General features: G+C 41.2%; 1 protein-coding gene across 1 annotated transcript; it reads left to right on the forward strand.

The window, feature by feature from the left end:
• Nucleotides 1–8,813: 8,813 nt before the first annotated feature.
• LOC307157680 (zinc finger MYM-type protein 1-like) lies at nt 8,814–10,550 on the forward strand (the record flags this gene model as incomplete). Its single annotated transcript, XM_079869607.1, has 3 exons — nt 8,814–8,971; nt 9,269–9,383; nt 9,829–10,550. 3 exons carry the CDS (start codon nt 8,814–8,816, stop codon nt 10,354–10,356), a joined length of 801 nt encoding a protein of 266 aa, XP_079725733.1. The 3' UTR covers nt 10,357–10,550.
• Nucleotides 10,551–23,436: the final 12,886 nt, after the last annotated feature.

Raw genomic sequence — 23,436 nt, forward strand, 5'->3', positions numbered from 1 at the left:
AGAAAGATACAGGCACACTGGGTTCCCGCTTGTTCTGTAAACATTTGAGAAAGTTACTGTTATCAGAGCGGGGACCCAAAACACATCACTGAGAGCTGGTATCAGTTGTTTTTAGTTCACCTCGAGCAGATGGAGGAGGGTGTGGGCCCTGGCGTTGTGGCAGAGGCCGAAGAGCTCTCACAGGAGGGGGAGGGCGAGCTGGGCCCGCAGGCTTTGGTGCGGGTGGTAATGGTGCCTGTCGTTTTTTGGTTGGTATCTGGGGGCTTGCAGCAAAAGAGTGGGATAGTCTGGTTCCAGCATACACCAGTTCTTCCATTTTCTGTGAGAAACACAGTAGTGGTGATGCTGGAGAGAGGGATAGCGTATCTGGTGAAAGGTGCTGTTGCTCTGGTGTTATATGAGGTTGTGATATGCTGTCCTGGCTTCCCTGGCTGTTTTCCAGGAAGTCGTCCTTGGGTGCTGAATCTTCAAGCAGTTCTGATATGTCTCTCTGTGGGCAGGGCTCAGCTGAGATTGTGTCCGTGAGCAGAGGTTGTTGTGGCGGAGTGGTGTTATCATTGTCCTTGTGTGATATGTCAACCGCATGTCCATTTTGCTGCTGAAGTGAAGTCCCGTGGTCATTCATACTGTGTCCATGTGTGTGTGTGCCGTTCAGATTTAGTGGATTGGCACAAACTGCAGAAGGATGATTGAGGGAGAAGTAGAAATTGTCCTTTAACACTCTTGAACCAAGTTTGTTTGGGTGATGGCCATCCCGATGAAAAAGTTGTCTCTTACTCCAGAAAAGATTGAAATTGTCAATGAAGTTTACTCCTTTTATATTGCAGGTTTTTTGCAGCCATGTATTTAGCCCAAGCAACCGTGAAAACCTGTTTGTTCCTCTTGCTGGGAGTGGTCCACTGATGAATGTTTGAACTTTCAGTCTTTTAAGTGTTTCAAAAAGTTCATTGAAATCCTTCTTAAGGAGTTCTGACTGCTCTTTATGAATATCATTCTTACCCACATGTATGATGAGTCGATTTGCAGTCTTATGTTTCATCAGAATGTTCTGAAGTTCCCTGTTTACATCAGATGTTGTTGCTTGTGGAAGGCAGCATGTAGTTGTATCCCTGCCGCTAATGTTTCTGATTATCGAGTCCCCCACTATCAGAGTCCTGGGCTCGGCTGCGCTCTGAGCTGAGTGCCGCTGTCTGCTCGACCTTGAGCGCCAGTTAGCATCAGTGTTAGCTACTGGCCCATTCAGTCTGTGTTCGATCATATTCATCACATTTGGGGATTCCTCATTTACATTCATTAGTACTTCAAATCTGTTCTCAAGATGTATAGGCGGTGGTAGAAGGCCAATGTTTGCAATCCTTGTCAGAGCTGTATCTGGGGTAGAGGATGCTACTGCGGCAATATGTGATGCTCGTGACAATCTGATGTCTCGAGTGCCTTTGGGTCTAGCTCCCTGTTTGTGCCATCGATTAGTAAGTCGATCGGCTTGTTTCTCTACCTGTCGAGGAGCACTAGTTTCATGGGACTCACCGGTATGCTGAGGGTGTCCATGACGAAGCTCTGTTGTGTGCTCCGTCTGGTTTGGTGGTCCCGTAAGTAACTTTGTTTCGAGAACTGCAATCCTTTGTAAAAGTCTGTGGCAGTTAGTGCAGCAAGTAGATTCTTGAACCTGAAGAGGCATTTTCTCTCTTATCCGTATGAATGTAGGCAGTTTTGTTTTCCTTTCCCGGAATGTAAGCTGGTCGGGTAAAAGAATTCTGCGTTTTGTAGTAATCCAAACTTTGTTGTCTGAGCACTGTGCTGTTTGCTGAAGTTAAAATTAGATGATAAAAGGAAATAAAATATAAAATATAGGAGATAAAATGTAAAAGCGATAGAGCAAAGCGCGGAGCAGTAAGCAAGAGCGTCCGAACAGTAGCTGAGCAGGAAGTTTAGTATCTACATTATGAATTCATATGGAGGCTTTTGAGTAGTGGATGGCCACTAAGCTGTTTAACTATCTGACATCTATAGCTGTTTACACTTACCATTTTGTGAAACACTAACGCTCCCTTCAACATTAATGTTAGATGGGCCTGCATTCGGGGTATCTCTCAACAGGTTCACTAAACGCCTTGCTGCGTTCTGTATTTCCACCTATTTTAAGTTATTAACAAAGACAGATTTATAGATATAAACGCACAAAACATCTTACAGCTACAAGAAATTAAATAGGAATTTAGATAAAACCCATAACGTTAACTTACCTCTTTACTGTCTGCCATCATCCGATTCCCAATCTTCCCGCTTTCTGTCTGTCCTCGCCCAACAACAGCCAATCACGAGAGATTTGAAGAGATGCAGCCAATCAATACAGGATTTGGCCAGCAGCCAATAGCATTTGTTAACAGGAAGGTTTGAGCCCCGCCCCTTAAAGTGTTAAAACTGACTCGTGTGCTAAAGATTTCAGCTGCGCGTATGTGTTCAAATCTGCGCGCGCGTGTAGAACCTGTCAGGACTCGCGGCTGTTATTTCTGCTTGCGACTTGTTAATTTGTGCGCACAATCATATTTTTTGTGCTCCAGTTTGGAATTTGAGAGTTCTGCATGTTTACATTTTACGTGCGAGCTTTGTCACGTTGCTCACACTGTTGGAATTCACTTGCGCGCTGTGTTTATATGCGCTTGCGCTGTTTTGTCCACCATTTGACGCCATAACAGCCCAACTTCATCACTGGCCTGGCAGGGCTGTTTGCCTCCTCCTATAACTTCAGCTTGCAGTACCAGGAAGATGCAGCATACACCCTTTGAGGTTAGTCATTATCATATTTGCCTTTCATATATTTTAGACTAAATTGTGGCACTAATCTTGTCTTGACAGTATTTATTAAAGCTACAATCTGTAATTTTTTTGCCGCCAGAGGTCGCATTTTCTAAACAATAACAAAGACGAAGCTTGATGATGCTATGAAGGAGAGTGGAACGATGGGAGATGTCGTTTTCACCATCCAGAGATGTACAGAATTCACGAATCAAATTAATTATATATCAGCTAATAAATTAGTTTTTGTTAGGGCTGGGCGATATGTACCAAAAGTCATATCCTGATATATTTAGGCTGAATATCGATATACGATATATATGTAGTTTTATTGAAACCGGCTATTTCAGTGAACAGTTCCAAAATCAAATGAATAAATAATAAACAGGTTTCTTCACCTTAGGGCTGCACGATTATGACAAAAATCATAATTGCCGATTATTCCCTTGGAATTGTAATTGAGATTTATTAATTATGATTAATTATTGATTATGATTGAATAAACAAATTTTGTGTAAACATGTTATAATTTGCTTATATATATACATACATAGCCTACATACATATAGGCAAATTATAACACGTTTACACAAAATTTGTTAACACACACACAAGCACTGTCCCCCTTTACTTAACATAAATTGTAAGAATATGACTAATAGTAAAGACTAGTTCTAATAAATAAACAAACAGTATAGGCCTATGCTAAAGCTATTAAATAGCAGTCCCAAACTAGTTTTTGTTAATACAATGTGGTATGAGCCACTACAGTCATTTAAAAATATAAAAAATAACACAAAGAAAAATAAAGTGGCATTTTGGGGTTAATATGGAAACGACAGTTACCATGGTGAATACACAATATTAACAATAACACTTAATGAAACATGGAAACTGCTCAGGTGAATAGAATGAAAATCATACCTGCATTACTTTTATTTCGTGTAATTTACAACGTAACCGCGTTGCATGCTCGTAGTTTCTTTTGCACTTTATATACAGTGAGGCAATACACAGCGCGCGCGCCGCCGCAGCCGCGCATGCAATTGAAGAGTGATAGGATTGAAGGATATTGAAGGATAACGGCTGACAGGACAAGAAAGTCCGTTTTTCTGAGGTGAAAGACTTTATTTCAGCATACACTTATGTCACTGCCTGGTAGTTCCTATTGTGCTGAGTTTTCTGAAGTAGTCATGATTCGCCCCTAATAACATAACATGCTCTTAGCACGCAGAGTGGAAAAGGAGGGGCGGACTATTTGAAAATTTTAACTATATCGATATTTGCGATATGGTCTAATTGATCCATATCGCATTTCAAAATATATCGATATATTTTTTGTAACGAATACGACTCTGGGTAAATGTGAATTAGCTCAAGAATATGGGGAATTTTGGGAATATTAATATTTATGACTCATGGTCATAATTCATAAGTCGCATGTACATTTATTTTATCAATTATCGAGATTATCTTGTTCTGTGACTGGTCTGACCAACATTTAATTCGTCCAGCGAAATAAATGTAAAATCATTACAGTCAAGAAGAGATATTCACAAACTTCAAGAGAGTTTCATGTCCTGGCCACGGACATCAAACTTCCTGAGTTTATTAATTAAAACTACTCAAGTAGTCTATATTTCGAGCTTGTAGCTTAAGATCTTTTGTTTCATTGACTTTAGAATGGTGGGTTTTCAAACACGGAGACAGTGAAAAGTATTTATGAATTTTAATAAATGCAAAACTATAGATTATATGAGCTACGAATATAAACGTACGTAAAAATGCAAACAATAAACAAACAAACAGATAACCAAACAATAACATAAGTGATCAGAATGAAATGAAAGAAAGAAAGAAAGAGAAGAGAAGAGGAAGAAGGGTAACTTAATTCACAGACCTAAGAGATAGACACCCGGAAAACAGCTTTTATCAACTCAATATACTTGCAGAATTCTGTGCTCTTTCTGGTGAGGCTGTAAAAGAGGCGTGCGTGTCCGGCTGGTTTGCGTCTGGCTTCGTCTTCTGGGTCGTTTCGCAAGACGATGTAAAGGCTTACTTGAATTTAAGTTACCGCGAAAATTAGGTTCGTCTCCCGGGACGGGAGAGGTTTCAGATCTTGGTTGCAGAGACGGCAGGCTTTTTCATGGTGCGGGCCATGTGTCCCAGAGGCCAAGGCAAGGCCCGTTCATCTGGAGCAGCGCTGCACGTGGAGAAGGAGGAGGAGGTCAGCGGGATCGATGAGAGAAGAGCGGTGAGCGAAGAAGGAAGAGAGTGTGATGAGGGGGTTTCTGCCTTTTAACAAACATCTGTTTACGCCTTCTCTTGGAACGACAGCGAATCAGATTGTCTTTTCTGAAGCGGGAAAATTCTCTTTGTGTGAAGAAAAAAACCCGCCTCCGTTGACCATTTGTCTTATGAGAGAAAGGATTCATATTTCCTCTTAAGATTGTACATACAGAATAATACATTTTACTGTAATCTAATACATATATATATTTCCGTGAGATCACTACGATTAGAATGATACCAGACATGGTGTACGGACATGGGAATACAGATATGCATTTCTAATGTAGGATTCTGAGCATTTTAAGAGTCAATGGATTTCTATGATAGAACATAGAAAATCTCAATCTGCCATGGAAATTATACACACATAAAAATACATATGAAAAACATGGTTCTTGGATCGCCTGTGTGGAAGTGTATGGAATGTGGGCTTGCAGGAAAAGGATGAGCTGCAGCTTTGGAACCATAAAGGTTTATGACCAGGTCGAGGTCGTATTACAAGACACTATTGAGTGATTTTCTTTCAATGAACCTTCAGAATTAAAGATTTTACTCTAGCAAGTCACACCTCTATTATAAATTTGTAATGAATGGTAAAATGAAATTTTACTATGTGGAAGTCCATATATGGCAATGTGCTTCAGTTGCATCTCGTGGTGGGTTTCTGGTTGAAAGTCCACGAGTGTGTGTGTGTGTGTGTGTGTGTCTGTTGGAATGTATTTGAGGCTGTAAAGTCACAGGAAATCCATGCTGAACTGGGGGGTTTTACAAGGGTCCCCCTTTGTTTACGTTAATGTATGACTGGGGGGGAATACCAGCCTGGCTGGTAAATGGTCCTCGAGAGAATAATTAACCAGCTAAGGACAAAGATGATGTGTTCGCCATCACATGATCTACTTAATGTGAAAAGCAGATGCCATTGTCGCTACATTTTTAAAGCGATATATCGCCCAGCCCTAGTTTTTGTATTACCTGTATGTTTGACACAGCAGCGGCTCGCCCATAGAGGGCGCTGGGGCGCCGACCTCCCTGCCAGTTTTTTAATTTTATTTATTTTTTTATTTAATAATAATACATTTTTAATAATCTCTCATTTTGAAAAATAATCTGTGTTAATGACATGCTATTAATGGTTTTACTTTAGAATGTGTTTAGAACTCTCCAGAATGATATTTGCATTCACTTCATGTTGGTGTAGTAGTAGCCAATAGGCTGTCTTCCCTGGGCTCCAGTTCGCTCAGCCCTAGAGTGCTGGAATTTAAGCCAATGGTTCTCCTGTTGCTACGCAAAAAAGTTTATATTTTGCCAATCATCGTCGTCGAATTTTATGGTTTGGGGGCTCTGAAAATATCGCCCGTAGTACCAAGATTAGAGCAGTGCACCTGCTGCACGGGACATTTACCTCAGAGGAGTGCGAGTGCACTATGGCAGTGCCGGCGACGTCGAGTAGCATTAATGTAGTCGTGGGAGTTGAGCTAGCCCCAAATTCAGTTAAATCTCTACACCTGTATCCCTTCGAAAGAAGAACATTAGCGGAAAAACTAATTGTAAAAGAACTCGGACCAGACAAGCCAGAGGTGAATATAACCCAACAGGTGCGAGAAAAGGAGAAAACCTACAAGAGAACCTTTTCCCGAGGTTGGTTGGTTCGATCGAAAGGTTTGGCTTACTAGCTGTGGTTACGCCAATGCAATCTTTTGCTTCCCTTGCATACTGTTTAAAACAAGTGCTTGTGATAGCTTGTGGACACAGACAGGGGTGACAGACCTGAAACATATGTCAGAACGCATTAAGAAACATGAACGGGCAAGAGTGCATATGGACAACTCTGTGAAGCTAGCCATGCTAGGCCGAATTAGCATAGCCACACAGCTAGATGAGGGACACCGCATTGCCATAAGAAGGCACAACGAGGAGGTGGACAGGAATCGGCATATTTTGTCAAAGATCATTGATGCCGTGAAATTTTGTGGTGCCTTTGAACTTGCTTTGCGTGGTCATGATGAGAGTGACGCATCAGAAAACCCTGGCATTTTCCTGGGTCTAATTGATCTCATGGCCTCAATCGACCGTGAGTTGGAGGTGCACCTGGAGAACGCCACTGTTTTTAAAGGCACTTCGAAGACCGTGCAAAATGAACTGTTAGACTGCATGTTGTCAGTTCTCAGAGACCGCATTCTGGAAGAGGTGAAACAGTCGGACTATATTGCCATTCAGGCAGACGAGACAACCGATGGTACATAGATGGCCACAACAACATTCAAGAACGCTTTTTTGAGTTTATCGCGCTTCCAAATGCGACCGCTGATACGATTGCCACTGCATTATTGGAAAGGCTGAGCACCATCCTTCCTGCGGGACAAGAGGGAAAATTAATTGCCCAGGCCTATGATGGTGCCGCAGTGATGAGGGGTGCTACAGGTGGAGTGCAGCGTAAAGTGCAAGACGTCTACGCTGCCGTGCAAAGGCAAAAGACCGTAACTTCGTTTTTGGTCGAAAATGAGTTATTTATATTTTTGGCACATTCAAGACCTCCTTTATCATGTGGATAAGTATCTTGAATCAATTCCGTTGTTTTTTCGAGAAAATAATGATTTGTCTTAACAGTAACTTCCAAAAGCCCATGAGAAACCAAGGCAGAACACCGTAACATCAGTTACCGCTCTTTGGCTTTGTTTTGGAACGCTCAAATTACGAGTTACGGTGCTCTGCCTTTGTTCAGCCGCGCGTCAATATGAAGTTACGGTGCCGGTGTTCAATCAAATAATGCTACCTACCAGATTGTACGGTTATCTGCCTTTGTTTTAATGTCCATTCAAATTAAAATTACGGTGTAGCCTGTGTACTTTGTACAGCTGCCATCAGTCCCTCTAACTTCTGATGTCCTCAGAGCTTTGTCCTGCACAATTGCGGTCAGAACATTTAATATGGTCTGAACCCGCTCCATCAACAAACGTGCGATATCGATCGCGAAGGATTATGCAGAGTTGACAGAAAAACATTACACATTGCCGTATCAGATGAATACAACCAAGAATTAAAGCTTGGCAAACTAGCTGGCAGAGTGCCAAAACTTCGCCTTCAGCCCCGCCCTAAACGCGGTCGAGTCAGGGTCGAGTCAACGCTGGACTAATATATCTTATGGAGGTATTTTGTCATGTCAAATGTATTAATAATGCCATCAGAATGCAACCAAAGCACAGGATAGCAATAAGTAGATGGCTATAAATAATTGTAAATCATACAAAATAAATGCCATGATCACTAGATTTTATACAGGTGTTACTATAATGATTTTGTTAATGGTGATCAGCAACTAAATATTGATAATGTGGAAGTTACTGCCTTTTGCCTTGGCATGACTTCTCACTTTTTGCTGACAATACAAAGGCAGAGTACAGTAACTTTAAAATAGTGGTCAAAAGTCAAGTTTGAGCTCAAATTTTTTTTATGTATATAATTTCCATTACTTAAACATCTATTTGCCAGATTTCCAGTGTCCTACCTATAATTAATTTGGCGGGACAACTAAAAATCTTTAAAGTCATTTTTCTCAGTTCCACACTCTAGCGACTTAAGGTCTTTTGCCTTTGTAGGGCAGTACGGGAGTGCATACTACGTTCACTGTTATGCGCATCAATTGAACCTCATTATGCAGCAGGCAACATCCAACATCCCACATCCCAAAGATCGGCCAGTTTTTTTCAGACGGGGGTTGTATGAGAATGTTGGAAGATGAGGTTTTCTGTTTCATCCTGGCGTTATTCCACAAAATCATGCCACATGTAGACATGCTGTTTAACCATCTGCAGAAGAGGAACATAGACTCTGTCTTCATCACAGGGATCACCCAGAGGTTCACTCACAGCATACAGGCTATCAGGTAGGCTATGATTTTGCATATTGGCTGAAAAAATGCTCATGTAGCCTAAACAATAAAAACATAAATCCACATGGCTGAGCACAATAGAACTTATCATAAATATCACAATTTCGCCAACATGTTAGACTAGTGAATTTATTTGTGATGAATCTAGATAACATTGACTAGGCCCAACACAACAGCACATATTTTAGTTAATACAGTTTTATTAAAATTATTTTTATATCTCCAGCAAGTTGGTTTCTGATACAGTAATTTCAGGGTGGACAGTGACTTGTGAAACTTATTTTGGATCAGGGACTCCGTTCCTTCTCTAGTTGAGGATGAGGAGTATAGGGGACCTGTACAGGAACCACCCCTGAAGAAACGGAGGGCAATGGGAGAAGAAACGCAACAGCATCTGGCAATAGAGGTAAGCAGTAACAGAAATTCTATTTCTGTATTCTATTAGCCTATATGTATTCGTGTTCGTTTGCACATTTTTGTATTCTGAATTGTCATTATTAGACATATCTATCTACTGGAGAATGCAGAAATTATATGATATTTTTTTCACATTTGTGCTTTTATTAATTATTGTGTATATGGTGTGTATGTGTGAGAGTGACACAGACAGCCAATAAAGCTTATTAGAGAGTGAGTGAGTGAGTGATTGTGTGTGTGTGTGAGAGAGACTGAGTGGATAAGAGAATGACAGCTAGTGTGTGTGTTATAATTATAATTAATAAAACTTACTTGTTCATAACAAAATTGTAACTGCTATGAATATGCTGATTTTATTGTATTGTTGAACTGAGAAATGTGAAAACTTAATGTTTTCTGTGCTTACTTTTCTACAATTATGTATCATTGCATAGGTATGTGATACCATTATGAGCCATGTCAAGGAGAGGTTTTCTTTCACCAATCATCTCATCAGTGCCACTCTGTTGCAAGGAGACTTGTTCCCACAACACAGCAGAAAGTTCCCAGATTCAGCACTAGGAACCACGGTGGATGCCTATCCCATGTTGGACAAAGCCAGACTTAAAACAGAACTGTCCCTGATCTATGAAAATGAGGACTTCCAGGGTTGCAGTGGTGCACTGGCTCTCTTTCAGGTTGTAATAGAAAATAACCTTCAAGACACATTCACCGAAACTGTAAGTCTTCTCAAGATCCTCATCACCACACCAATGACAACAGCAGAATCAGAGAGGTGCTTCTCTACTTTAAAGAGGATAAAAACTTTCCTTAGGAACACGATGGCACAAGATCGCCTCAACGCTCTGGCTATGCTCTCTATAGAGAAAAAACTCACACGGGACATTCCAGATTTCAACACAAGGGTCATTGAGAGATTTGCCACTCAGAAAGACAGACGAGCAAAGTTCCTGTACAAATAAAAGTTCTCCATCCCCTTCACTCTCACTCACCCCCGCATTCACTCACACATTCACTCCATCTACCTCTCATACACAAATCTAACTGTCACAGACACCATATGTTAGTCTCTCTCTACTCTTTACTCTCTCTTTCTCTCTCTCTCTCACACACACACTCACCCTCCCATCTATCTCTCCAACTCTGTAAAAATGAATACGCTATATCTACTCAATAATTTAATTAATAATATTGCTTGTAATCTGTTGCCACAATTTTTAGTGAATATAGCGTATTCATTTTTATGCTGTCATTCTCTTACTCACTCAGTCTCTCTCTCTCACTCACAGTCACACACACCATGTTGATGTTTCACACACATTTGCCATTAAAATAGTGATCTCAATAGGAATGTAACTGTATGTTTGCTTTGCTTTTTTTGTTTCGAAGTTCTGAGCTGGATTACTGTGTTTCATACTAGTTAAAATGTTAAAATCATTTTTCTTCTCATACTTGGTGTTCTTCAAGAATGTTGTCCCACCCTTTCTTTGAGAGCCATCTCTCTTTCTCTAGTATCAACACAGACTGTTATCCATTATCCAATTTGTCTACAGTGAACTTTAAAGATATGTAGTCTACAGCTGGGGATTGATTAAAGAACTAGATTGTTGTATTTCCTACTATAATTTATCGTTCTGTGTTTGCACTTTTTCTATCTGGACACGGAGCATAATAAACATGCAACTTGTTCATTATCATTACTTGTGAAACTGTTGATTTCTACATGGCAGTTCAAATAATATTGTCTTTTTAGACCATTGGTATTGACTGGTTTGAGTTATTTTATTGGTATAAGCAAGGGACATGGGTGGCCTAAAATGCACCAGAATGCAGGAAATCACATCAATGAAATTAAAAATTTTCTGGGGGAGGAGCCCCCGGACCCAAATGATTTGGTGGGTTAATGCTGTGCAGTTTTACACGTTTAAAACAATCGTACTAAAAGTACATTTGAACAAACCCACCGTATTTGCAAGTAATGGCTAAATATTTTTGTGCAACACATACTTAATTTCACTGCCATTGACTTGGTCACCAGACTTGATAAAAGGCGTTACTGAAGTACAAACAAAGTGAAATATAACAGACCTTTTACGCACTTCCGCATTTTTCGAACGGAAATACGTCAATGAAGTGTATTAGAACTTCCTGTTATCATAGCGGCAGATACGAAAAATGGCAGAGTCAAAGAGTCGCAGTTTCTGTTGTGTTCCAGGCTGTTCGTCTTCCAACCAAAAACAGCCCTACCTTTCATTTAATTCTTTTCCTGTGGATCCAAACCTGAAACCCAAATGGATACAGGCGATCCGAAGAGAGGAAGGGCATAGTTTTAATGTAAAAACAGGTAGCACCTATGTCTGCAGCCGGCACTTCGCTCCGGATGATTACAGTGGTGGCTGCATCGTTCGCCGCCTGAAGAGTGGTGTTGTCCCGAGCCTATTCCCTTGGAACAACTATACAGCTCCTTTGAGAAGGGAGTCAGTATATGACAGAACCTTCAAACGTCAGTCCTATACAGCTATGCTGTGAAGATAGCGACATGGTGGCTAAGGCAGTAAGGATGGATCACGACTACGTGACACACCCACCTGCAGGTAAGATTGTTCATAATGTGTTCATAATGTGTACCGTTATTGGATAAATGCATTTCTACCTGAACAAATTAATGTTTATAATAAGCTGTTCACGAAATTCAACTAACGTTAGCCTACATCTGTAACATAGTCTCATGCTGTCTAGCTGTAAGGGGCCAGAGATGGGCAGTAGAGGCTGACATTTTTTCGGGAATCCCACGGGTCACGGGATTCCCGTGGGATTCCTGCAGGATGGGAGTCATCTTTGCTATTAATCACGGGATTTGGACGGTACATGAAAAATGGTTAACGGGAGCAGACGGGAGCGGGAATCAACCAATAGCAAAAGACGACAAAAAAATAAAAAAAGTAAATGCACCATTTTGTAGTTTCCTTTTAACCTGTTAAGCCTCACCAGTGCGTCGGCGCACTGAAGCGTTTTTTTATTTTATTTATTTAGTTCAAAGTTACTATCAGATTTAATGTTATACATTGACAAACTATACATCATTAAAAAGATATAATACTCAAGTTTCAGTATTTGACCACTATTGTATTCTGAGAAACTTATAGTGACAGTTATTTCTTAATTTGTGTCAGGAGTTATGAAATGAAAAAATGCGTCGATACCTTTAATATGAATTATGCGCGTCAGCCGCTTTCATTCACAAAAAAACTCCTGTGCTGTCGTCATGACAGCGATACACAAAACAACGTCCCTCAGGGCTTTAGCTCAAAAATGTGCAGATTTTGAGTAATATTGATAGATTCTCATAGATTTACATCAGATTTCTATTGACAGGAATAATATTTATTGAATTTATACCCATAATTGGACTCATTATGCAAGAGCATAATTGATGAAAATCGTTAACGTAATTAAAAAAAACTATAAATGTAAACTATAAATGTATTGTTTACTCAACAATAAATGAGAAAAAGGCAGCTTTATGTGCTGTTTGGGTTTATTAAACTATTGTAGACGTGGTGTGAATACTGTTTTTCTTTTATTTGCTGTCTTCCATTTTCTGGAGAAAATCTAGAAACGGGCTCAGCAGCTGGTCTAAAACAGGATGGAGAGCAGATTAAATCAAATTATGTATTAACTAAACACTAATTGAAGAAAAAAAAATATGGGAGCGGTACAGGAGCGGGAGTCAGTTTAAACAGGAGCGGGATGGGAGTGGGAGTCAATTTACCAGGAGCGGGATGGGATGGGATTATTTTTAAAACTTTGGTCTGGGAGTGGGACGGGACAAGATTTCTTTCTATGGGAGTGGGACGGGACAGGAGTGAAAATCCACTCCCGTGTCATCCTCTAATGGGCAGTAGGGGAGAGGTTTTTTTTGACTTTCTCCATTTTTGTAAACCTACTTTGGGTTTAGAGTATTTATTTTTTCCCCAAATTAATTGAACAACACGACCATATAGTTTAAAATGTAATCTGATCTAATCAAAAAATATATACAAGAAATCTTAAAATATTTTCTCAATAAAATACAATTATTAAGTGTTCATATAAAATAATGTATTTTTTTTTTTAAATAATGAAACAATTTATTGATGTGGCAGCTAGTAAATACACTAAGTTTCATCATACTAGCATGTGTGGAAGTATTTAAAACAAGTGTATTACAACTGGCCCTGTGTTAGGTTGTGCCCTGCTCTCCCCTATTTTAATTACTTGTATTTAATTACTTTTGAGTATTTTGTCATTTGCATTTTCCTTAACAAAAATAAATGAAATGTAATTTCTAATTAAATACTTAAAATACTTTTTAAAACATGATTACTGTGTTGTGTTGAAAGGTAGCATAAATATGTTAAGACTGGTTTTAAATTTTTTACCTTTACAGGTGCTCTGGATGAGGCTTTGGATTACATCCATGACTTAGAAGCCAAGTTGCAAAACACTGGTCTACCACCCCCTACTCTCTTCAGCCGATACTGTTCGTCGGACGACCAAATACGTTTCTACACCAAATTTCCATCCAAGAGTGTTTTTACTATTTTTTGGAAGTCGATTGCACCATCTGCACTTAGACTGGTGTACTGGACCAAAGCACAGAGAGCAGGTGAGTATGGCGAGTAAAACGTGACTTTTCTAAGACTACACTGAAGAAGGCGAAGGAGCAGTCTACTCTTCCGTCGCCGTCAGTCCGTGTCTATTTTTGAATGGGATTGATAGAGACCGGCGGCGACAACGTATACCTTACGGCGACGTGGCGACGGCGTACGTGAGAAATGTATAAAAAATCATAACGTCTGAACCAGGCACGTCGCCTAATAAGACGCCTGATACACACGTCGTCCCAATATTATAATGTTATTTTTCCCATGTTGATAATGAAAATGAAAAAATTTGCAATAGGCTATATCGGGAGACATGATTTTGTAGGAAGCCTTTCTTTAAAGTGAACTTTGTTTAATTGTTGGCTATCTTAATTTTAAGCAATTTGTCATCAACCAATTGCATGGATTTAATAAATAAGAAGCGAATATTCCATAAACAGGCTCTAACTTGTTGGTCTCTTCTATACAAGCACAATTTCTCCCCTCACAAATGTTTTATCTGGAACAACATGAACATAGAAACAAGACTCTCTTTATAGAAAACTGGTTTAAACATGATATTCTACTGGTATCCCAATTATTAAATAACTCAAATCAAATTTTAACTTATGACGACTTCACCCATAAATTTAAATTCCATCCTCCAAGAAAAGAATTTGATAATGTAACCAGAGCTATACCCCATGGGATCATCACCCTACTTAGAAATGAGACAGATTGGATCAATTTAATATATCTTTCTCCAGCAGTGTTTCAATAAATGGTCTATCTTTTCTAGACAGAAAAGTTAACAACAAAGTAATGCAAATTATTTTATGTGCAAAATCTATCCCTGCCTCCAGATACAAATGGTCCCCCTTGTATGAAAATATTAATTGGAATAGAGCATGGAGTAGACTAATCCACATGCATTTTTAATTACAAACAAAGTAAAAGAAATATCACTTAAAATTCTTCACCATCGTTAAAACGACATTTTTTCTCATAATAACGATATCTTATGTCGTTAAAACGTACTCGGTTACCTAATGTAACCTTGGTTCTCTCTAGAAGAGAGAACGAGTATTGCGTAAGTTAGCTTACGCTACGGGAAAGTTCTCTTTTCTCGAGATCTGAAGCCAAAAAATGATCCTTAATTTTGTATTCATTGTCAACGCAGTGCGGCAGCCGGCAGACCATGGCAGGCTACATTAGCGTGCTCATTGGCTGTCCAGCGGCAACTGCTGCAGCCTATCAGTGAGCACTGTGTGACGTCGCGCCCTCCCCGCCCCTCTAACCGTCAGGATAGGTGTGGCTAGCGTGTATATAAGCAAGGGTTCAAATAGAGTGACACAGCCGGTCTATGTATAATGTAAGCAATGCGGCCAGCAGCGCGGGCCCGCACAGTACATAAGCACATAGTAGGGGAAAAAAAGAGCGGTCTCGCCGGTCTATGTGTTAGAGAGAATAATCCCCAGCGCGACTGATTGGAGGATAGGCGGCCAGCAGCGCGGGCCAGCACTGGTACACAAGCGCGTAATGGGGACACAGAGACAGAGCAGCTCAGCCGGTCTGTGTATAGAAACACTCTTCCCTTGGTGCCATTTACCAGAAATATTAACAGTACATGAACGTAGTCTGCACATGAGCGACTGGGCAGAACATACATATCACTTATACTGATAACAGTTTAGCCTGCAAGGCGGGAACTTCCAGGTTATAAAACCTCACGAATGTTGATGGGGAGGCCCAGCCCGCCGCCATGCAAATATCGTGAATAGAAATCCCACTTGACCAGGCCCACGAAGAGGCCATGCCTCTAATGGAGTGGGCTCTGATACCCATAGGGCACTGCAGGTGTTTGGAGGCATAAGCTGCTGCGATCGCATCCACCTGGACAGGCTCTGTTTCGAGGCGGCGAGACCCTTGGTGCGCCCACCAAACGAAACAAAGAGCTGCTCGGAACGCCTGAAGGTGGCGGAGCGCGTGATGTAAACCCTCAGTGCCCTGACGGGGCATAAGAGGTTATCACTGTCCTCACTATCGGACGCTGGCAGAGCCGACAGGGAGATGATACCCTAAAGGGGGTACCAATCGCTTTGGGGATGTAACCGTGTCTCGGTTTGAGGATGACTATGGAGTCATTTGGTCCGAACTCAAGACATGCGGGGCTAACAGATAGCTAACAGCTAACATCCCACACGTTTTACTGAAGACAGAGCTATCAGAAAAACGGTTTTGAGCGAAAGGTATTTCAAATCCACGGATTCAAGCGGTTCAAAGGGAAAAGCCTTCAGGGCCTCCAGGACCAAGGACAGATCCCAAATAGGAACCGAGGGGGGCCGCGGGGATTCATCCGTCTGGCTCCTCTGAGGAAACGGATGATGAGCTCGTTCCTTCCTATTGTACGGCCGCGCGTCGTCTCCACGAATGCTGCAATGGCCGCAACATACACTTTGAGCGTGGAGGGGGACCTGCCCTTGTCCAACAGCTCTTGTAGGAAGGAGAGCACCCGTGGAACCCCACATGTACGTGGATCCAGGCTCTTAGTAGCGCACCATTTAGAGAACACAGACCATTTAGACGCGTAGAGCCTTCTCGTAGAGGGAGCTCTAGACTGCGTGATCGTGTTTACGACCCCTTCTGGCAGGTCAATGGGTATCTGTTGATTATCCACGCATGCAGAGACCAGCGCTCTGGATGGGGATGCCAGATTGATCCACCGGCTTGAGAGAGGAGATCCTTTCTCACCGGGATCGGCCATGGGGCTAAGTGCGACAGCCTCACTAGCTCTGGGTACCAGATTTGGTTCTCCCATCGTGGGGCTACAAGAAGCACTGGGTGGTGCGTTTCCCTGATTCTCTTGATGACCTGTGGTAACAGGGAGATCGGAGGGAAGGCGTACAGCGGGAGGCTGGGCCAGGTTTGGGCCAGCGCGTCCTCGCTCTTTGAGAAGAACGTCGGGCAGTGAGCGTTGTCTTTTGACGCAAAGAGGTCGACTTCCGCCCTGCCGAACAGGCGCCAGAGCAACTGGAGAATGATGTCTCTGGACAGTCTGTCTGGGCCAACGTTCAGGTTCTGCGGCTCTCAGCGAGCGCAGCGAGTGATGAGCCCACACGAGAAGGCGTTCTGTCAGTTTGCAGAGGTTCCTGGATCTGACACCGCCCTGTCGGTTCACATAGGATACCACGGACATGTTGTCCGAGCGGACTAGCACATGGTGATCCCGTATGAGAGGGAGGAAGCTCTTGAGCGCGTTCTCGACCGCTATCATCTCCAAACAGTTTATGTGGAGGCATTTCTCCTGGTCTGACCACAGGCCAAAGACCGGTTTGCCCTCGAAAAGAGCGCCCCAACCTAAGTTGGATGCGTCCGTCGAGATAACTTAGTCACTCCCCGCTGGTACCAGTCGGCCGCTAACCAGGGCTTCAGTGCTGAAACGCAGCTCTGAGTCACTCTGATTCGAAAGCCGCCGGAAGCCCAGGCTCTGTGAGGCACTCGGGCATTCAACCAGCGTTGCAGCGGGCGCATACGCAGTAGAATCAGCTGAAGCACTGCTGCAGCTGAGGCCATACAACCCAGCATCCTCTGAAATGTCTTGAGAGGTGCGGTGCTGCCCGGCTGGAAAGACGCGGCCAGGCGTGGGATACAGCGCGTATAACTGATTAATAACAACTCAAATAACAAACATTTACAATAAAAAATAACATTACAGATCATTAACAGTAAGACAGAAGGCTAAACTGATTGGTAAAGACAAGATTAGTGTAATTCAAGGTATGCATTCATGTATGTGCCATAATAATATATATCTAATTTCTCTTTCATTTCCGCTATGAATGAGTCATCACGCCAAATTCTTTCCACAGTTAAAGTTGATTGGGTATCGGTAACAAAGTCACACCATGTCAGTCCTGTGATTGCCAGTTGGCCCTGAACCTGCCAGTAGTACTTATGTGAACGCCTCAGACTGGTGTGGCCTTCCTGCACCTTGAGGTGAGCAACCTGAGATGGATCAGTTTTTGTGCTGCTCTTCACCTCAACCAGGCCAAAAGGAGGCGACTCTGAATGGTCATACACCCGACCGTCTGGACTGGCCCCGAGATGTAGTGCGTCAGGGTGAATGACGAATCCTGCTGGTAGCACATTAACTCGCAACAGTTCAGCATAGTTTGCCAGCACTTCAGGCTCCACTAGTAGACCCCGCTTCATTGCAGCTGTTTGCTTTGTGGAGCCTTTGATCATCTGAAGAGCTGCAGACTCCAGCTCTGCACGACACGCCCTACTACAACAAGCATCCCAAAAACGACTAGCAGTCAGCCTTGGTCGCCGTAGCTGTGTCCACGCAGGACATTCGGAATGCTGCTGAGTTTCTTTTGCTATCTCGCTGGACAGCTGCGGTGACACTTCAAGAGACTGGAGATGCATTAACTGATGTAAGGTCGGGACGAAATGCAACCTGGGAAAAGTGTGCTGCATCACAGGAAGGGATGGAAATTCTGGAGCCATGTAGTGTAGGAGGAGGTCACTGGACTTCTCGGGTGGACAGTGATAGGACATGGGGGATCCACGAGGGACAGACCCAAATTTCAAAATTTTAAATTTCTACATTTCTGCCAAATCTTAGAAACCCCATCCAATACAACAGCCATGAGAGGTTGGGGCTGCACCTGGCTTAATTTGCTTTCAGATGCCATCATATATGGATCTGGCAGTGGTCCTAGACAAGAGAAACACAAGATTATTGGTCACACAAAAGAAAAGTTAGACATGAGTGCATAACTACATTTAAATTTTATTCATTATATCTGCGGTAACCATAATTTGGTTAGTCATAACATTAAAAAAACTTAACTTACTCTCACAAAGCAACAAAAAGTTAAATTAATCACCTGTATATGCCTTGTACAGTGTGGACCTCAGACCGTCCTTGCCAACTGTTATGGGCTTTTGCACCACCAGCTCACTAACCGGTTCAGGATGGATTCCCTTAAAAGTAAAAGACAAAAAGCAATTACAGTCTGTAGTCACTACTGGGGGTGTTTTTATAATAATTTACAGTTGTTATAGATACACATTGATTCTTAAATCATAATGACATGTTTATCACAAACCCACCTGTGTTATTGGTCTGTGCCATCTTTGCAAGCCACTTGTGCAGGCCAGCGGGGGTGGAACAGCCTGCAGACCCAGCTGTGAATAATGTGCGGTCTGGTACAGGATGGCAACTATGTGATTGCAGGATCCTTTACCAGCCGCACAACTGCAGGAGAAAGCTTTCAGGTTGGCACTTTCTGCCTCCAGTGATATCTAGACACAATAAATTAAATAGGTTACAATGAAGTCATACTTATGTTGCTACATCACTGTTCATAATAACATGATACTACAACTTTCAGTAGGGTGACCAGATTTGAGTTGGTAAAAAAGAGGAGTGTAGTGAGTTTGTGAGATATTTCATCGAGAGTAATGGGTGTCCAGAGCTGCGTACATAATGCAAATATGATTACATTTCATGTATGTTCAATGTTATTTTATTATATAGGTATCAAAAAAGAGGACATGTCTGGGAAAAAGAGGACGTCTGGTCACCCTACTTTCAGTAAAATAATATTAAGTGAAGAAACCACAGCAAGAAGAGTGAACACGCAAGAACGGGCAACTTTTTTAACTTTTGCCAACCGGCATTCTGTCTATAGTCAAACCTCCAGTTTGTGAGGCTCCTCGCTCTTTCTCATTGACCTGAAGCATCTACCTCTCACTACTACCTGTCCCTGGAGTATATTTGATACTATAACCGCATGCAACAAGAAAACATTACGTGTTATTTATCTCACATAGAAATACACAACTTTACAAGACAATGTCAGTAACATTTCACATTTACCTAGTAACTTACAGCTTCACCAAATTACTGGTTGTTATGTTAATCTCATGCCATCTCACTTAAACATACACACGACATATTCACTGTGATGTGTTATACCTTATATTACAAATTCACAACACCTAAGATTTACAGTTAACGTAAACAGAGTTATAACCGGTGATACGGCTATGGCTAAAGCTAAAGCTAGCTAAAGCTTACCTTGGTAATTGTGGATAAACTCTTCGTGGAAGAATTTATATCCCTTGTCCAATTTGTTCCCTTTAGTGGACGAATGCATCTCCACACTCTTCACCACATCGGCGCTGGTGAACTTCGGAAGACAACTCAAGCTCGTCGAAAACACTCTAGCTGCCATTTCTCCGCCAACAAAGCTCACACCGGAACTGGGTTTACGCTTCGTTGACGTATTTCCGGTTTTTGCGTAAATTTTGTCTTACCTATCTAATAAAACACATGTCTCAAAGTCGACAGATCAAGTCCAAGTTTGTCGCGAAGCTCTCTCCATCCTAAAAACGCCACGCCGGAAATCCTTGTTTTATTTCTCCATTTTTCCCAAAGCCTGCTTGCCTAAGTTGATCTATGTTTACGTTTTTTGGGGATTTTCTGTACTCGCCAATCCATAATCGTGAACCATGATGACTGAACGACACAACAGCGGTGTGCAAGATATTGTATCATATATAGCGGCCCATTGAAACAGCCGCTAATGAGGGATCTATTTATTGTTTCTATGGTTTCTACAAGGGGAAACCGAGGACAGCGCGGATATTACATCATTGATATGCGACAATGACGAGGGACGAGCCATTATTTAAAACTGTAATTTCTCTGGATTTACTAATCCTTGGTAACTTTTGGGATAATGTAAGTACATAACTGCATGAAATATATCACACTGTGAAAGAGGTTTTTGAATATTTTATATTAATTTTATATTATAGTACCTTTAAGGACTTAGTTAAAGTTAAGGACTTTAAAGGTTTAGTACAGCAGACTACTGGTATGAACAATATGGCCCTGGTTTCACAGACAGGGTTTAGCTTAAGCCAGGTCTAGACCTTAGGGTATTTAAGCAGCTTTTATAAAAATGTCTTCTAAAAAAAAAAAATTTACTGGTGTGCATCAGTACAAGTTGTTTTCAGTTGAGCCAGCTCAAACATGCATTTTAGTTTGGTAATGGTCATGTTTAACATTATCTTGTACTCATGTATGCAATAAACACATTGCAAGGCTTGCAATTGAGTTAAATTATTGAAGTCACAAAGGTTTGGACTGGATTCTGGCAATGTGTGCTCTACATAAACTTAGGAGTCTATGGCTGCCATTCCACTGATACTCTGATGGGACCTGATTCCAGACCTGATGAGGGGATGATATTGTTAATAAGTTGGGTGATAAGTAGACAAAAAATATGTAGAATAAAACTTTAAATCTGGCAACCCCAAGATAAAATGTAGTGTTTATTATGACAATGTGCATGTAAACAGACACATTGAGTTGATGTAGTGTAACCAGTGCAGAAACAATATCAGTTATTGATCACAACATCCAACATTGCATTTTTTTCATGTTGTTCAGTTTTATCCAAACAAACTAGTCATTAAAACAGACATCTGGTTTCTATTTACACATCATCTGTGCTCTCTCTCTCTCTCTCTCTCTCTTAAAATATATACAATCAGTCCGTAATATTTCATAATATTTGGAACGGGTTCTCTCACCTCGAGGCTCCAATTCAGAAGTCAACGCACTTTGAGGGGGAAGAACTGGTAGAAGCTTGATGCTACGCATCCGCCAGTCTCAACGCCCGCCCCATTGTGAGTTTATTTTGGACTGGTGGAGAACTCTAGAATTTCGAAGCAGAATGTGGTTTGTCCATTATAGTTGATGGAGGATTTTAAGAGATCCAGGAAAGGAGGTCAGTTGAAATTGCTTAATTTCATTATTTATTTATTTTTGCCTTTTAGATGCTTTCTTGACATCAATCCTGAACGAGCAAAAATCAAAGAAAGGACAAGTAACTTCAAAGAAAACTGGTCAAGTTGTGCAAAAAAAAAGAGAAAAAAAAAAAAGACCACCACTGTAAGCCCACAGGTTTCCTCACTTCTGTGAAAACTTGCAGACTTTGAATGGGATTTTGTTTGGGCTTTTATGGACTTCAACTGTGCCCTAAAGCCCAACTGTATACCTGGCTCAGCACCCCACTCTGAATCTCAGAAGCCTTTACAACCATGTCCATCGCCACAGAAGGGCAGTCCCCATCTTTGCCAAGACCCTAAAGGACATCACACTGAACTGCAGCTAAAGCGAACAGCAGCGACCTGTGTGTGCGTGTGTTATTTTATAGGTATTTTTTAGAAACCTCACATTATTTAATATATAAAATAAAAATAAATAAATAAATAAATATATATATAATAAGAATAAGATTGAATAGATTGATATAATTTTTTTTTTATTTTTTTTTTTACTTAATTTATACATCTATTTTAAAAGATATTCTTAGATACATCATCATAATATTTCATATATTCTTCTTTATCTGTCAATTCAACATACTGATGTTTTTCTGGTACTATACGGTTATCCGGACCACACGTAAATGTACTATACGGTTAACCTAACCCTAACCCTACCCAAATAGGTGTGGTCCGGATAACTGTTTAGTTCCGTTTTACTATAATAATGGGCTCAAATTCCTTAAAAAAACACGTTGGAATATTCAGGGACGGAGGTCCTCCATTTTTGGTGTTAAGAGCCAACATTCAGACTTCAAAAAAGAAATTCAGAATTCTGACATTATAATACTACAAGAAACATGGTGTGTAAGAGATTTGTCCACTTGCTGCCCAATTGGATTTAGGGAAATAGTTCTACTATCATCCAAACTAAGAGGGGTCACTCAGGGCAGAGACTCGGGGGGATGCTGATATGGTACAGAACACAACTCATAGACACAATCAAATCGGAAAATTGTACATTTGTTTAAATATCCAAAAAGAGATTGTCTCCACAGGCCGTCACATATTCTTGTGTGCTACATATTTAACCCTGGCTGAATCTCCCTATTACAATGAAGAAACCTTCTCCATCCTCCAAGATGAGATCTGCCATTTCCAGACAAAAGGAAATGTGTTAATGTGTGGAGATTTAAATGCGAGAACTGGAAAGGAACCAGACTTTGTCAACACACAGGGAGACAAATATATTACAAACACCAGCCACCCTCTGCCCTCATACCACATCAGAAATAATTATGACAAATTCACAAACAAAAGTGGGAAAAGTCTACTAGAGCTCTGTCGATCACTGGGCTACAGGCCACTATATACAGTATAGTGAACGGTCGCCTACGGGGAGACTCTTTTGGCTGTTATACCTTTAATTCTTTTCATGGGCAACCATATACTGTAGATTATTTCATTACAGACATTGACCCAGTGCATCTCAGAGCATTCACAGTCAGTCCTCAAACACCTCTGTCAGACCACTGTAAAATGACACTATATCTAAAACAAACTCAAACC

The sequence above is a fragment of the Squalius cephalus genome, assembly GCF_949319135.1.
Source record: "Squalius cephalus genome assembly, chromosome: 4".
NCBI classification, from domain to species: Eukaryota; Metazoa; Chordata; class Actinopteri; order Cypriniformes; family Leuciscidae; genus Squalius; species Squalius cephalus.